The sequence below is a fragment of the Nymphalis io genome, chromosome 20, assembly GCF_905147045.1.
Source record: "Nymphalis io chromosome 20, ilAglIoxx1.1, whole genome shotgun sequence".
Classification (NCBI taxonomy): domain Eukaryota; kingdom Metazoa; phylum Arthropoda; class Insecta; order Lepidoptera; family Nymphalidae; genus Nymphalis; species Nymphalis io.
The window spans coordinates 6359406-6376393 of record NC_065907.1 but is presented as its reverse complement, the minus strand read 5'-3'; the positions used below and the strand labels follow the sequence as shown (position 1 = coordinate 6376393).

General features: G+C 32.9%; 1 protein-coding gene across 1 annotated transcript in view; it reads left to right on the top strand.

Moving 5' to 3' along the window:
- Positions 1-16988, top strand: part of LOC126776382 (tRNA (adenine(58)-N(1))-methyltransferase catalytic subunit TRMT61A) — a 56228-nt gene that overhangs the window by 27084 nt on the left and 12156 nt on the right. Inside the window, exon 5 of the mRNA XM_050498868.1 lies at positions 4432-4601. Coding sequence (XP_050354825.1) covers positions 4432-4601 — 170 coding nt within the window. The remainder of the gene's footprint in view (positions 1-4431; positions 4602-16988) is intronic.

The following is a 16988-nucleotide window of genomic DNA, read 5'->3' as shown; positions in this document are numbered from 1 at the left end:
TTTGGTAAACTGAATACAGGGCTCACATATGATTTCACTACCTTTATCTAAGCTAATACATCAATAGATTGTCCACTATTGTTACTGACGGGACTCAAACCTTTTGTGATATATGTGGCTAGTGATGTGCTATGACGTTTAATGTATCGATGTAGTCTATTATTTACAAAAATGCTTAAAATTACTATGCTTATTAACAAGTCACGGTTTTCTATGTTATTTCAGTAAATATACAAATATTTCATACATAATAATTGCTAATATTTTGTTAATTTCTCAGCGTCAACTTTTACATAGTTGCATATATTTATCGCACCACATAATATAAACATACTATATAGCGAATCAGAAACATATTAAACTATAATTTTACTGTGAAAGTAACTATATCGACTCATATATTATATTAATAATCGAAAAAACGTCATTTGTTTACTTGAACTAACGGCTAGCTTTTAAATAAATCCAGAGGACGTTTTTTATCCAGGCCGGGTCAAAAAAAGTTAATCAGTTTTATCTGTCAAGAAATTCTTTTTAAGAGTCTGGTGTTTGGAAGTAAGCTACACTCCCATGGTTGGAAAGCCCATAGAGCTGCTTATACTCGTAGGTATTCTTAAGTTATTTCTGGTCTAGTCGGATTTGCCGTGCCTTCCGATTATGAGACCGAGGCGATAGAGAGTGCATTTGTGTGCATACTGTTGTAATATTCCCCGTGCAGCAGTCCCGAAAAAATCATCGTCATTTGCATTTAAATAAATAAAAATATTTCCTTATCGATAACGTAATGAAATGTGACTACATCCCTCATACAAATCGGTACTTAGGATTACAGCATACAAAAGGAATATTACGAAATAGCAAGTACGTTACTATAAAATCTCACAGTCAGGATTAGACTCTATGACCCCGTAAAACCTACATTAGCTCCAATCAAGGATGACCTATCAAACGTGTTAAGCTATACTGCGATACCATAATAATAACATCTTAACAAGATCGTCGTAATAAAATAACATCGAAAGCGATCGTACATTTAAAGCTTATAACAATTCAAATGGTATATAACTTAAATTATTTTACAAATAATATATTTAAATCTGTGTGTCTGGCTTTCATGGCTAGAAAACTGAACCGATTTTGATGAAATTTAGTACGAAGGAAGCTTGAACTCCGAGGAAGGACATGTGCTACTTTTTATAACAACCCTTCTACCCAACACTAACACCTTCCACCCTTACCTAACATGCGGGCGAACACTCGTAATTTATAAACCTTATCTTATATACATGTTGCAATTAATAGTAGTTATGTATAAGTCTGTATATGTCCCACGACTGGACTAGAGCCCTCTTATAAAGCATTCCACGCCTGGACCTTAAATTCTGCCTAATCTTGATAAAATCGGTGCTTCCCCGGTTTTGAAATAGTATCCTGCTGCTAAAAATATATCCATTTGATCTTTTAAACCTATTAATTTTTATCCGTAACAGCTTGTGAATGTCCCACTGCTAGGCTAAAGGCCTCCTCTCCTCTTTTTGAGGAGAAGATTTGGAGCTTATTCCACCACGCTGCTCCAACGCACGTTGGTGTGTAATCCACACATGTGGCAGAATTTCAGTGAAATTAGACACATGCAGGTTTCCTCACGATGTTTTCCTTCGCCGTAATGCAAGAGATGAATTATAATCACAAATTAAGCACATGAAAATTTAGTGGTCATCGGTTAAGATTCACGCGTTCTTACCACTGGGCCATCTCGGTACTTAACAACTTACTTACTTTTATAATATTATATAACTTTTAAAAATATTTTTATTAATCTCATATTTATTTTGATTATATTAAACCCATTTGGAAAGAACGATATGAAGAAACTTCATTAAATTTAATTACTTTTATAATATTATATAACTTTTAAAAATATTTTTATTATTCTCATATTTATTTTGATTATATTAAACATATCTGGAAAGAACGATATGAAGAAACTTAACTCACATAAATATATAATCATCATTGTGTAGCGACTTTCAAACTCAAAAATTACATTATTTAATTGATAAAAGACTCGTTTTATCTATCTGGTTCATCACCTATTGTTATGGCTAATAGAGTTAGCTCAAACCATAGCAACAATGAATAGGTTCCGATTACGTAGTCACTTAGAAAGCGTTGCCTTTTTAATCCAACATTTTTTAATTTTTAGAACGGAAGTAAGCTCAATAGTTTGTATATTGATAGTTGTTCTATTTTTGAAAAATGTTGAAATTGAAATGAAAGAATATGTGAAAAAATAAGAAAAATGAAAAATTATGCATAGGTTAACAATATATACCTTATTATTATATATATATAAATAAAAAAAATTAACCGCCACCGAAATATTATATATATATATTATATATTTTTAGAATTTCTGAGTTTTAAAATATTATATGTCTGTTTATGTTTTTTCTTCCATAAAAGTTCGAATCTAATAGCGACAATGTATACAAACATTTATTTTTCATGAACTGCGTACTTTAATTTTACAATTTTACATAAATTTGCAATAATCTTTCATAACGTCGATTCGCATAATTAAGCATAGCTGATATGCTCACTAATCCGTCAATATCAGGCCGTCTATAATTTTGGCGGTAAAATATTTTTAGTCTGTGCTCATAGTTCAGCTTTTAGCAACGTCAGTTCGTATAATATACCGGCGCTGATGTCCTCACTAGTCTGTCAATTAGCCGGCATTCCAGTCCCGTGACCTACTCTGTCGCAACCACGGAGGATGACTAACGGCCATTGTTAAACCCTTTCCTTGCTATTTTGTTGTGCTATATGTACCTCTGATGGGTTATCAATACAACGGCCTTAGTGGATTGTGGTTTTTATATTTAATATAGGTAAAAGGTACATTTGCTATTTTTTAGATCGGGATTACTTTAAACTGCTTTAATTCTTTCAGCATCATATATGCATTATTTTAGTAAAAGATTCTAATCGAATTCAATATAGATGAATTATCACCTTTTTGTGTTAGACGCTAAGATTCAAATTCGGTAATATGATGTGTTTAATTGTGCTTATGACATGCGTCGAAAGAGCCACAATACCCGCCATGAGTAGCCGCATTAGAGAAGCATGGTCGAATAACTCACAATCCTTCTCCTTACGTGACGAGACCTCTGACACAGTACAGTACTGTCATTGTGTATTCGCATTTTATGAAAGTGATATTTTTTTCTAAATAATATTCCAGGCTTCTATATAAATAACTAATGAATCCATGTTTACATTTTTTTTAAATGAATAATAACCAGTGTAATCGTTGTAGAAGTAAAAAAAGTTAAATATTTCGCAAAATAAAGTTAGTAATTGTATATCATTCCTAAATTGGCAACATAAGAATTGGAAAACACATAATAAATGATAGCTTAAGCTAAAGTGCTTGCAGGCTGAAATAATTCTTGATTACGTCCCCACCATAAAACTAAGCACCCTGGAGCTCTGATCGACACAAAGCTACGTGACTCGCGATGCATTAAGATAACATATTACATATTTTGCCACCTATGCGCATGAGATCCCCTGTAATGGCTTCATTACCTCTCTATCCGGCCGCATTATGCTAATATACCGCTACAACGCCCATTATATCAACCAGACACGCGATACACATTTTAAAATGTACACAATTTGAAAATCACCCCCCGTTGCGATAAGCTCGTACAACAACTCAGATTGGCAGAGTGAGTGACGTTCGCTGTCCTTATTGGTCGATAAGATTTGACGGATAAGAACCGGCGGCACATTAAAGATATGTTTCGGGCTTTTACCATGTAAAAATGTTTAAACTGTATCATCGGAACATAATGTCCCGTTATTGAAACTGCCAGTCCATCACACGAAGGAAACATTAGTCGAACTTCGTTTACGACATTGACTTATAAAATCCTTTTAATATCGCTTAATAATTTTTTCTAGTATTATAAATATTATTTAAACTTATTGGTTCTTATTTAAATTTATTTATGTACTTGAAAAAAATGGATTTGAAAGATATTTTGTCTTCTATAAAAGTAGATTATTTTACAAAAAAAAAAAAAACTATTTCCATAAATTGCCTGAATGCACGCTTCGAATAATAGTAATTGAACGATATACAATACCAATAAAATTGAGACGGGGCCACCTTGAAGCTATACTTGAACCAACGTAAAAAAATCTATTCTTCAAGAAAAAAAGACTATATATCCCTATAACATACATAAAATAATTTTACCTATATATAATAAAGTCGATTAAAAATAAAAGATCATCAAGTTACCTTTATATTCTTCGTAGTTTTAATTTTATAATTTAATCTACAATCCCTCTCCGAACTAAGTCATGAGTCACTACAAGTTTACGTATAAAATCAACTATTACTTTAATTTTCAGGTGGAAGATTCTGTTCTTTTTCACCGTGTATAGAACAAGTACAGCGAACTTGCTTGGAGTTGGAACGTCATGGTTTTCAAGACATCAGCACTATGGAAGTATTACAAACGGAAATCAAAGTCTCAAGGAAGACGGTACCCGTGAGAGATCTTTCATTCCTAAGACTCAAGGTAAGTTCTTTTCAGGTTTTAACCAATTGCTTAAAGAAAATAACTCAAAAAAAAAATCATTATTATATCGGCGTACTTTCTAGCAATGTAAAGTCGATTCGAGGAGGACCGCTGGGGAACACTCCTCTATGTCTCTATATTGGTGTCGTAAGAATCGTTTTACTCCAGCAATACCATAGTAACGCCTCAACAATCCGTATTGTAAAAGAAAACTAATTCACTAGTGATTGTACTTCACAAGTAAATGCACATAAACAACGATTGCCTTTACGCGAAAGTTTGTTTGGATATTTAAACTTTCCTTAAATTTAAAATCATACAATCATGCCCGTAAAACAATTAATAAGGCGAAGAATTTATACAAAATACGTAGTTTTTTGAACAAATTCATAATTATAAAGAAAGTAGCAAACTTTTTTAAATAATTTAAAAGTTCTTATAATCTTTTAGGTATATTTTGATTTTGATAATCTTCAGACGTAATGCTTCAGAAAACGTTTAAACTATTCGACATGAAACAACTCTGGGTAGGTATCTACAATAGGTGAATTTCGTTCTCTAACTAGCAAAATAGCGCAATCTGGGCCGCCCGTTGACCTCACACAGCTGACACATTAACTTAAGTAAGTTACGACGCCACTGCAGCGTAAGCGAGGATCGATCAGAGACTAACAAGCTGATAATTGACAGAATACCAAAGGTCCAGTATACTTGGGTTGCGACACGAATTAGTGCACGTATGGATACGGATTGTAAGGGTAGCGTAGTATATATCAATACATATACCTCTTAATTATCAGACTATTTTTTATCTGTCAAAGTAAACTAAGGCTGAGTCCTCCTAACCTTTTAGGAGCTTATTTCACCATGCATTTTTCGTGTCTGTTTTGTTTCTATTACATATTTAGCTTTAAATAACTCAAAAACTCTGATGTACTTGGATTGATTTCTAGTTAAAAAAATATTTATTTATTATTATTTTGTCTCTACATCATTTAGAAGACAAAATTACTTACATCCTATTACATGATACACAATGCCAAATTTTACTTCATTGTAGGGACAACAGTGAAAATAAAATATATTTTAACAAATACCTACATCTTTAATTTATTTTAAAATGATGGAAGCACGAATGTAAATGACAACTTTTTGTCTAGCTCACTTAATACACTTTGCTTCTGACGCGTCGGTCTCAATACATAAATCACCCACACATTTTAAGACATATTGAACTTCTTACATTTGAATATCGTATTGCGCGAGACCAATTTGCATTATATTGCTTTATTTAGCCTCAGCTATGTATCTAATTAGCTTCACATTTATATACTATACAAATAAGCACATCATAAAGTCATCTGTTACGGTTGGCAACTGCTCACTGCAATATATATTAACTTTTTAAATACAAATAAATTACATTAGGTTATTGCGCACATAAAGCGTTTGAAACGGATGCTCTGAAATATGGTAATCTTAAACTATCAGTACCGGAGTAGTAATTGGATAACTCCTTCGAGGGTATGAATACGGTCGTATATCTTTCTTGTTTCTACATAGGAGGCAAAGCAAAGTTGGACTTCTGAAACTTTATGAAGCTAAAACCGGGAATAATAGTCGAAAGTTTTATTGTAAACTTAGTTTAGGAGGTCTTCATCACTAACCAATAAAACCTTGAATAGTCAAACATAAATTATTATAGTTCACAAGTATTAAATGTAGTATGTATATCTATAAGGATAAGAGTTTTATGTTTATTTTATTTAAAAATAATATATATTTTGTAGACTAAAGTAAATACAACCGACGATCTGTTAAGACGAGGGCTTGATGATTTTTCCAACAGCCGCCACACTGTTGGTTGATGGACGTGATATCTTGGCTGACGTAGTAAATGTAGACGTGAATGTAAATTTGAAATTTAACTTACTATCACATGTTTGCTTGACGCTGATTATTTTAAAATGTACTAATATTATTCATTTTAAAAAAATATATACGTACTAAATGACTCGAAAAAATCAATTCAATCGGTTGGATGGAAATAAGTTAAATTTCAATGCATTTCATTGAGATGGGACCCCACTCATAACAACAAATGAAATTAAATAAAAGCTTACAAAAATTACAAAATGATGGTACATAATAGCTTTTGATCTGTAAAACGTTCATAACCCGTGGTAAAAATGGCAATTTAAAAGTGCTTTTTAGAACTTGAATAAAGAATATTTTGATTTGAACTGACCAATAAAATTTGTCCCAGTTATCTTAAAAAATATATTTTGTTACATAATATTCTTATGTGTAATTTCTGAACAACGAATACAAATTATAATTATACTCAATCATATAACCTCATAAATAAATTATTGACATATCGGAACGCTTTCGGAATCGTCACGCGCGCCGTTTGTCGCAAGGGGTCACGTTTTGGACGGTCGCTGCCTAGTGGTGGGTATTATCGATATAAAGTATCGACACTTTTAAAATAAAAAACCGTATCGAATGTTTTATATTTCAATAATTAATTAGTATATTATATATCACCAATAATTTTCGTTCTTTTGGGTGTTTTCGAAGACGATAATTTCAATCATAGAAACGGTTGTGTTAAGACGCTATTTCTTTTAACCAGACATTGTTTTTATTTAAAACAAAAAAATATTTGTGACAGAATGTTGTTGCCTTACCAAAATCATCACTATTTTTTTCTTTATATTCTATTTAAAATTAACCTACAGAATTATAAATATGTAATTATTAAAAACATCAGCCACATCGATACAAAAAAACCTTATACGATCACAAAAGTTCATACAATCCGTGGGAAAATCAGTACGGCTTTTTAAAATGTATCGTGGACCCGATTCAGAAAGCGCATGTCGTATATTATTAGAACTTGATAACGGCCAGCATTATTTCTTCCCATATTAGTAAACTTGCCAATTTTGGGACAACCTAGAAAGATACTACCGCAAAATGTCACTCTACTTAATTATAATATACAATGTAATGCTTGTTGTTAGATGATAAAACGTGAACTTAGGAGCTTGATATTTATTTATGTATTTTGTTTTGGCGCCGAGACGTAGGTATGGCAATATGTATTTAAATGTAAATTTTAACCGTTTTTATTCGATCGTATTGAAAATTAAGGAAATAAAACAATTATTTAAGTCACGGTCGCAAATTGGTTTATCATTAAAACTTATAATTCTAACGTTACACTGACGCATTGTTTATTTTGTTCCTAGTGTGATCTTTTTTAAATACTTATTTTTTTTCTAAATGCAAATTTCATATGTAAAAGAAATGTAAGGAACTCAGTGAAATGATCCGAAGAAGACCTTAAACATTTAAATTCGATCTAATCGCGATGAATCACTATTTAGATTTGATTACAAAAAATACTAACGTAGCGTTTGGCTACATTTATAATATAGGGAACATCAATGATTGTCATACATATTTTAGTATTTATTATACACACACACACACACACACACAAACACACACACAGACACACAAAAGCCATTCGATTTTCGTCCAAAAATATGGGTTAGTTTCGACCGCATGCAATGCAATACTAATAGTCATACAAAAGTAAACATCCGACATCCAATTATAATTTCTATGGTATTTATTAGGTATATGTAGTTTACAAACGGCTTACTACTCAATTTAATTATGCTCAATCCTTGAAATTGAATTTAATTTGTACGTAGTTTATTGCTCTAATCTACTCGAGGTATTAGCCATATATTAAAATTAACGACATCATATTAAGCCGTTATCTATAAACATGTAATAATTATCGGCTTTACGTGCTAAATATTCACAATACAGTCAAGGAAGCATTAAAAATATATTTATTACATATATATATATATATATATATATATATATAAAAGATAATAATTACGAACGTCTCCAATCGTAAAGTCCCACGGAAACTCTGTGTACTAGTCTAAGAGACCTTAGCAAATCATAATGATTGGTATTCATAGGTTAGCCACTGTCTCGGTTATGAGCCAGTGTCCTTGTACTCAGATAGTGTATGGGTTGTCTCTGCCATCTGCGCTTACTCTGTACAATGTAGCTTACCGTGCCGTGTTGTTTATTGCTCTGCAATACTTCAGGAATTTGCCACCGTTACATATTGGTATATAAATACATATACTATGTCAAACGGTTTCGTTTTGTTACAAAATGTCAACTGGAAATCGTTCGGAATATAAATGCATCGAATCGCATGTCTAATGTTAATCTCCTGCATTATTTTCATAAAAATTAATTACAACAAAATTATGTACTAACTATGTTTTGTAGTATATGTCCTTTATTTGGGGTTGCTTGCTTCATACTAAATTTTATCAAAATCAGTTCAGTGGTTTGAAAGCGTTCGTGAAAGCGTAAAAGACAGACTAACAGACTAACATACAGAGTTACTTTTGCATTAATAATATGAGTTTAGATAAGAAGTAATTTTCTGTTTAACTGATCAACTAAATAAGCTATAACATCTTTGCTGAGAACAAAACATAAAATTGGAGTATATTGACAATTGTATTAGGAGATACATATTTTTTACTATGTATATATAGTACTAATATATCGCAATATATTATAGGTTTACACACACGTACACATTGAATAGAGGTCGCTTTGGATCCTAAAAAAGTACATAGCAAAATATTTTAGTATGAACTACTACATACTAAATTCGCTCATTCAATGGGTATATTTTGTGTAATTTTCAAAGAAACTGCTATCCAATACTCCAACGTATATTACAGTTCCTAATTAAAATCTATCGCCGTTATCTAGCAAGGGATCGATCTTTATAGACCCGAATATGATTTATGCGTGCGCGGACGCAGCTGCATTAGAACAAAGCGGGCCCTAGCATTCCCACATTACTTACAGAACGAGATGAGAGATGACTGATCGACGGATCCGTCCTTAATATAATAGTTGTTACAAAAGTATTGTAATCCTCAAATTCAAAGGTACGTGTTTGTGCGTCGTATCGGTTTTAAGTTTTTTTTTTTTTAATTTAAAAACTTGACTAAAGACTCGAAATAAAAGGAACAGATTGAAAATAAAGTTTCCGTGATGCGAAACATTTTAGTTTTATAAAATGTAACAGCCTGTGAATGTCACACTGCTGGGTTAAGGCCTCCTCTCCTTTTTTTGAGGAGAAGGTTTTGCTCGAATGCGGCTTGGTGGAATATACGTATAGCAGAATTTCAGTGAAATTAGACACAAGCAGGTTTCAACACAACTCACGGTAGCATGCGAAAGCGATCCCGTGGCGCTCCTCGTCAAGACGGAAAGGGTACCGCTAGTTTTTTTAGTGGGTATTCAGTATTCGGTATTCGATATTCCATGTTCGGGGCGCACTCGATGCCTTGGACTCCAGTGAGCCCCACATACCCTCCCACTGTTCCCGTAGGGGAAACGCGCGACGCGTTTTCTAGCGAAAAAAAAAAGGTTTCAACACGATGTTTTTCTTCACCGTCAAGCACGAGATGTATTATTATAAACACAAATGAAGCACGTGAAAAATCAGTGGTGCTTGCCCGGGCTTGAACCCACGATCATCGGTTAAGATTCACGCATTCTAACCACTAGGTCATCTCGGCTTAATTTTATAACACCTTTGTTTAAACTGCGCTAATATGTATATATAAATAAAAAATATATATATTTAAAATACGACATAAATATCAATTATTATTAAGATACAATATCAAAATTCATAAATAAAATAGTTCAATTAGTGTTTTAATTATCTAGACTTAACTCACAGCAAGTCCAATAATAACCAATTCCTAAATAGAACGGTTATATAATTATTAATTATGCCAAGTAATGTAAAATGTTAATAGTGTTGTAATTTCAACAATTTAGAGGACAATTAATCGAGAAAGCCATTAGGCACAGCCATAAATCGGTCTCAATTTCACGGCGCAATCTAAACCGGCGCGCGGCGCGTGCGCACCCGACAGATAGCATCTTATCGCGGATCGGCGCGATCTGTCGTTGTCGGTCGCCAGCGCGTGTCCAAACACTGTCCGAGCTTGTAAGCGATCGACTGACCGCTTCTATCGTAATCAATCGCCATTAAATAACAAGGGTCGATTAAAACAATCCAGCGAGGTGGGTGTGATGAAATTTCTATGAATATGTAGGCATTGAAGAAATATTTCATTAGAAGACTTCATGTCTCAAATGAAACATCAATGTTTATGGTGCATACGAGATTTCGTAAGACATTTACCACGACACGTTAGGTTAGGTTGCACAAATTCCTATTGAAACAAGTCTATCATTTATAACACAAGAGCGGCGAATAATTCCAATAATGTTTACCAACACCATTCACCAGACAGTTTGAACACGCGAATCAAAGAACAAAGAGATTTAGGGCAGTGTAACACGATCCTCCATATTGTTGCGGCGTGTGACGCAACAAATCTGTCGCAGGCAAGATGGCGGATCGAGACAGCCGTGGCTAAAGGATGCGCCTGCGCCGTGAAATCGCTTGTTATGGCCCGTGTGGTAATGCAAGCTTAATAAATACGTTCGTTCTTCGACATATTCATGTCTCATTCCAATTAAAAAAATAATATATAAGCAAAAAATACTAAGCAACAACAATTAAAATTAAGATTATAAATAATGAACGGTATATAATCTATATCTTAAAAATATTATTATTATGTAATATGATATTATAAAGCCGTTAAGTATTTATGGCTGAACGAGCTGTTCTCGGGATCTACTAGTCCGATGTGATTTGTTATTTTTTACGATAAATTACGCGAGTTATGGGTTTGTTAATTTACGAAATTTTATTCATTGTTGAGCGAATTGAAAATTTACCACTCATAAAGGGGGGGACGGGTTTATGTGGGACTGACCGGCAACAAGTGCACCGGAATACGTTAGTTGGGGAAGCACCACAGGATCGCTTGCGTATACTACCGTGGCGCCCCGACGATTGGCTGACCTTAATTGATTCGAAAGCAATGTATAATCCTAATTTAACGCGACGAAACCGCGGGGCGTATGTAGTTACTTATATATAAACTTTATTAAGTATTTTAGATTTAAGTCCACAAAATGTTGATTTCATTGTAAATACTGACTATAATGCATTGCATACTTCTTAATCCTCTTAGAAGCAGTAAATCTCATTAGTAGTAAAATTATCAATAGCAACTGAAATCCATTACTAAATGTCCTTTGAATGTTACGTTCGCATGTCTCTTTTATAAATGGACTTAGTTCAGCTTATCCTCCCGTTCGATAGCATCAGCTGTATAACACCGCAGACGACCTTTAGGACACCATCGCCAGCTAGTGTTCCTGGGACTCGACAAAGTTTTACCGTTACGCCCGCCATCTATAAATCCGCAACTTGACAAAATAATAGGGACGCGATAGTTCGAAGCTATTAACGCCCAAAGAGATATATTGAGCCTACTCCTCTCAATCAGATACCTAAATACGGGTGCAGTGTAATAGAAATTTCTAAGCGCTTTGATATCAAGATAATTCCGATTGGCAATTGCAATATCTATACAACGAATCGTCGTAACTCATGGATCTTGTCAAATATCTTGAGTACTTTTCAAATTTAATTATATCGTTTACGGCTTACATCCGAAATAATGAAACAAAATCGGGCCCTTTCTACCGTTTGCGTAACGTTTTAAAAATTATTTTGTTAAATAGAATTATTGTTGTACCAGTAAGAAAAATCTAGCCAGCGCGATTCAGAAACGTGAAATATTTAACCAGCGCCATCTATCGGTAGCAGCTTGTAACATACTTTTATACAATGTTGAACAATAACATACACTTTAACAATATTGAAGACCGTTCAAATTCAGTTTTGATCGTTGCGAATAGAAATAATTTTGTAGAAATATCTACTATTTTATACATCGTTATTGGTATATGTCAATCCATTTGAAATAAGTCCGTAATTACACTCGAAACTGTTAAACTGTCGACATAGAATCCCATTTAGATAACATTGTGAGCTCACTCAAACAATTTATAGCTAGGCAAATACAAAATTGACACGAGTCATTCGATGAAAACGTAACTTTATAAAAGGCAAGTGTCTACGCAGCCTTTAACTTACAAAATGTCTAGTGCGCTATATAATTTACTTAACTTAATTCTAGTACAGAACTACATTTTAGTTACATTGTTGTTGTTTTGTAGACGCTTTATACAAACACTAGCTAGATAAACATCAATTGCTTTTTACAAATATCAAAACATTTTAAAAATATTATACATATAAAGTACAGATATAATAACATATGATATTAAAAACAAATAATGTTTAAATCTACTCGGCCTAAGTAACATTTCAAAAGTAACAATATCGACCTACAGAAAGACGAATGTCTCACTATATAAGTTGAAGATAGAAACATAATAACTTAAACACAAAATATCGGTAGGGAGTAGTACATACATTTACATTAACGACATTCAACATAAACTAATGGCTACGAGTTCTTCGTTCTTGAGAAATTCTATTTTCGCTATTAATATTATATTAAATATGTTCACTTCAAAAGTGCGATATACTTACGAAATTTGACTGCCTCGTTGGTCTAGTGGCTTGATGTAAGGCCGCAGATCCGGAGGTCCTGGGTTCAATTCCCAGGTCGGGCCAATAAAAAGTTATTGGATTTTTCTGTCAGAAAATTCTCAGTAGCAGTCCGGAGTCTGGAAGTTGGAAGTGTGTACTCTCCCGTGCCTCGAAAAACACGTAAAACTCTTGGTCCTGCGCCTGAACTCTTTCCGGTCGTGTCGAATTGCCGTCCCATCGGATTATGAGAGTTAGGGAACAGAGAGCGCACCTGTGTTTGCGCCCACACTTCTGCACAATAATATCTCCTGCGTAGTTGGCTAATCTCTCTTGAGATTGGCCGCCGTGGCCGAAATCAGTCTAGAGGACATTATTATACTTACGAAATATATTTTATTTGTAATTTGAATGATGTTTGTTTACAAACTTTTTAAAAACAAAATTATATTTGGCGGCCATTTTAGACAAATTATAATATTTATTACACCATATTATACTTTCACTGGCACCAAAACTGAGTACAGAATTCAAGCTTTATCCCATGGTTTAAAAATCATATACCCACACAATTAAACCCTCACATAATAAGAGATAAAACTATATAAAAGCTTGTAAAACATAAATTACTATACAATATCATAATAATTTATCAACAAAAATATATATTACTTACTTGAAAAGTTTAAAGCGTAAGTAAATAATATATAATAGTAAGTATTGCAAGATATAAAACAAATTCGTCTCTAATGTAAACTATATTTAACTACAGTTCGTAGATTTCAGCTCAAGCTAAGCCAGAATAATGTAGTTGAAGATGCATTATTTACCGCTAAGCCTTATTGCAAAACTGCCATTATAAATAACCGATATAGTAAATTCGTGCATCATCACGTGCATTTATTTATGCCACTGCTAGTGAGTGGTAGCGGCTGTGCAGTAATCAGATTTACCGTGTGAATCATATACCGTGACATAGGTTACTTTGAATGTATTGTAAACCGAAATGAGAATTATTTAATATTATTGGTCCTTCCAGCTGGAATAATGTTAGAATTAGAATGTACAAATAATTTAATAATATTTCTTTCTTTGTATTTTAGTTTGTAATGATAAATATTTTTATACATTTTTGTATACAGTTCTAAAAAATCAGCTCGAACGGTGTGGCCGTTGATTTTGGCGCGAGCACTCATTTACGATTCGGATTTACGAGAGCGCGAATAGAGTCGTCACTAGCATGTAGTGAAGTTCTCGGCAATAAATTAGCGGGCGAGTGTTCGGTGTTCCCACGAGGAACCGTATCAAGATGAGCTCGAACAACGCGTCCGAGACTCGAAAGGAGGACGAAATGCTTTATTTTCTCACTCGATTTATTTCGAGTGACATTCGCTTGCGTTTTGTTAGTTGTCACTCGCACTCGTAACGAAGTGCCCTCGGGATCATACGGGAAGTTTGCCTTGTAAAATTGGATTGTACAAATGCCAATGTGTCGCCTTTTACATCTCCACTTTCTACGATAGCTTTAAATGTTTTATCGATAACTATAACTACCTTCTTTTATATATATATATATATATTTTTTATATATATGTACTATATTGAACATTTTGAAGTAAGTATAAATATATATATATATATATATATATATATATATATATATTTATTTATTTATTTATATTTCCACCAACCCGCACTGGAGCAGCGTGGTGGAATAAGCTCCAAACCTTCTCCTCAAAAAGGGAGAGGAGGCCTTAGCCCAGCAGTGGGACATTTACAGGCTGTTACTGTTACTGTTATATATATATATTAAAATGAAAAATATTGCCACCTAATTAATACTTCAATAAAATATTGAACAAATCCCATTAATTTGATCTGTCGCCGTTTATTACAGTGCCAAGTAATATGGACGAGCTAGACTTGTCATGTTTTAGGATTAGGCTAAGTAATGCTTCACTGCCTCCTTTCCAAAGTCGTTTGATTTATAAGTAAAATCGTGTTCTGCACGTGAATTAAACATTAAAACAATAATGAAATCAATTTTAAGGTAATTTATTACGTTTTTTAAAGGAAAACCATAAAAACCATTACAGCATATTAAAGCCTATTATGTAAGGTTTTTTATATGCTTTTATTATTCAGATATTATGAAGCTGGATGACAAAGTGGCTAGAACACATGAAACTTGATACATGAAATTGCAAGTTTAAACACGGGCACGCACCACTAAGTTTAATTTGTGCTATAATTCATCTCCTGCCGACGGTGAAGGAAAACACGAGAAAATCTGCATTTTCAGGATTAAATTCAACTTTGCCCAGCAGTAGGACAATTAAGATTACAACTATTACATTTTTACTTTTGTGTTTACACCGACCAATATTTAAAGTATTGGAAGGAAATTGTTCTTATCAAATATATTATTTGAAACATAATCAGGCAATTTTTGTTTTATTTTATAACCAAATTTAATCAGTTATATAACATCGAACAACTTATCATCTGACATTCCAGCTGCATTCCTACAAGTTACCAAATAGCAAGTAATGATCAAATCGTATAATATCAATCAGGGTTGCGTTGTCATGTCGAACAGCTGTTAGTTCCGATAGACTCGTCAGCACACTCGTGATCTTGGTCCACTAGACCACTATCCGGTTGCCCACGTCGAATTCCATTGTCCATTCTGGCGATCAATCACAATTACGGATGTAGTCCTTTATCATGTTTATTATATTAATTACTATTAACACGGCCGAATTTATTGTTATTGTTTCATTTGATTGAAGTTATTAAGCCGATCAAGGCTTAAATAGAGATATGTTCTCTAATATACGTACATATATGCAAATTAATTATGACAATTTATATAAAAATTGTCAATTTTATAAAGACGTAATTAAATAGTATATAGTAATAAAATGCGAACTGAAATAATCGTAAAACCAAATCTTTTTATTATAACTTACACTGCCATTACCAAGATCATTCTATCTAAATTACTCATTAAACCAGCTACAAATATAATCAATTTAAGTTACCTACATTGTTATTATTTTATTTAAATTAACAAAACAATTAAATTATATGTATTTCCATAAACAATCTCGAAAATGTAACTAATATTTATTAAGTTTAGGAAGTCGTTCGCTGTTACAACTCAGAGGCAGTTTGACCCTAAAACTGGTGCCTGGAGCCTATGTCGGTTCGTGACCCGCCCTGACCCCGATCTACTAACCAACCGTATTGTCTCTGACTTAACTTGTGCCGCAACTTATGAAATGCAAGCTCCATTGCTCTATAATTTTAACTTATTACCGTACTGTCTTGAATATTAATTTAAAGTTTTATCTAGAAACGTAATTATGCAAATAATGAAATTATAAAACGGAAACTTCCGTATTGAATTGAATTAATTCATAACCTTAAAGTTCTCAACTTACTAAATAATAAATTAATTGGTATTACATATTAGTAAGAAAATTCCATAAATTTGACGATAAAATTTAAAAAATAAATCTGTATAAACCAATTACAAATTAATGAATTAAATAAATTATGAACAATTTGAAATAGCATTTATTAAAAAAATATACTCTCCTAACTTAAACCAATGCGCAGCTGATAAAACAATCTGACAACATAATAATAATTACAATCCGCAATTACGTTTCTATCTCTCGGTAGGAAATACTTCAGCATATTTGCAAAATTGACGTCTAAAACACTAAGAATGAATGGAACTAATTGATCTATAGAAATTT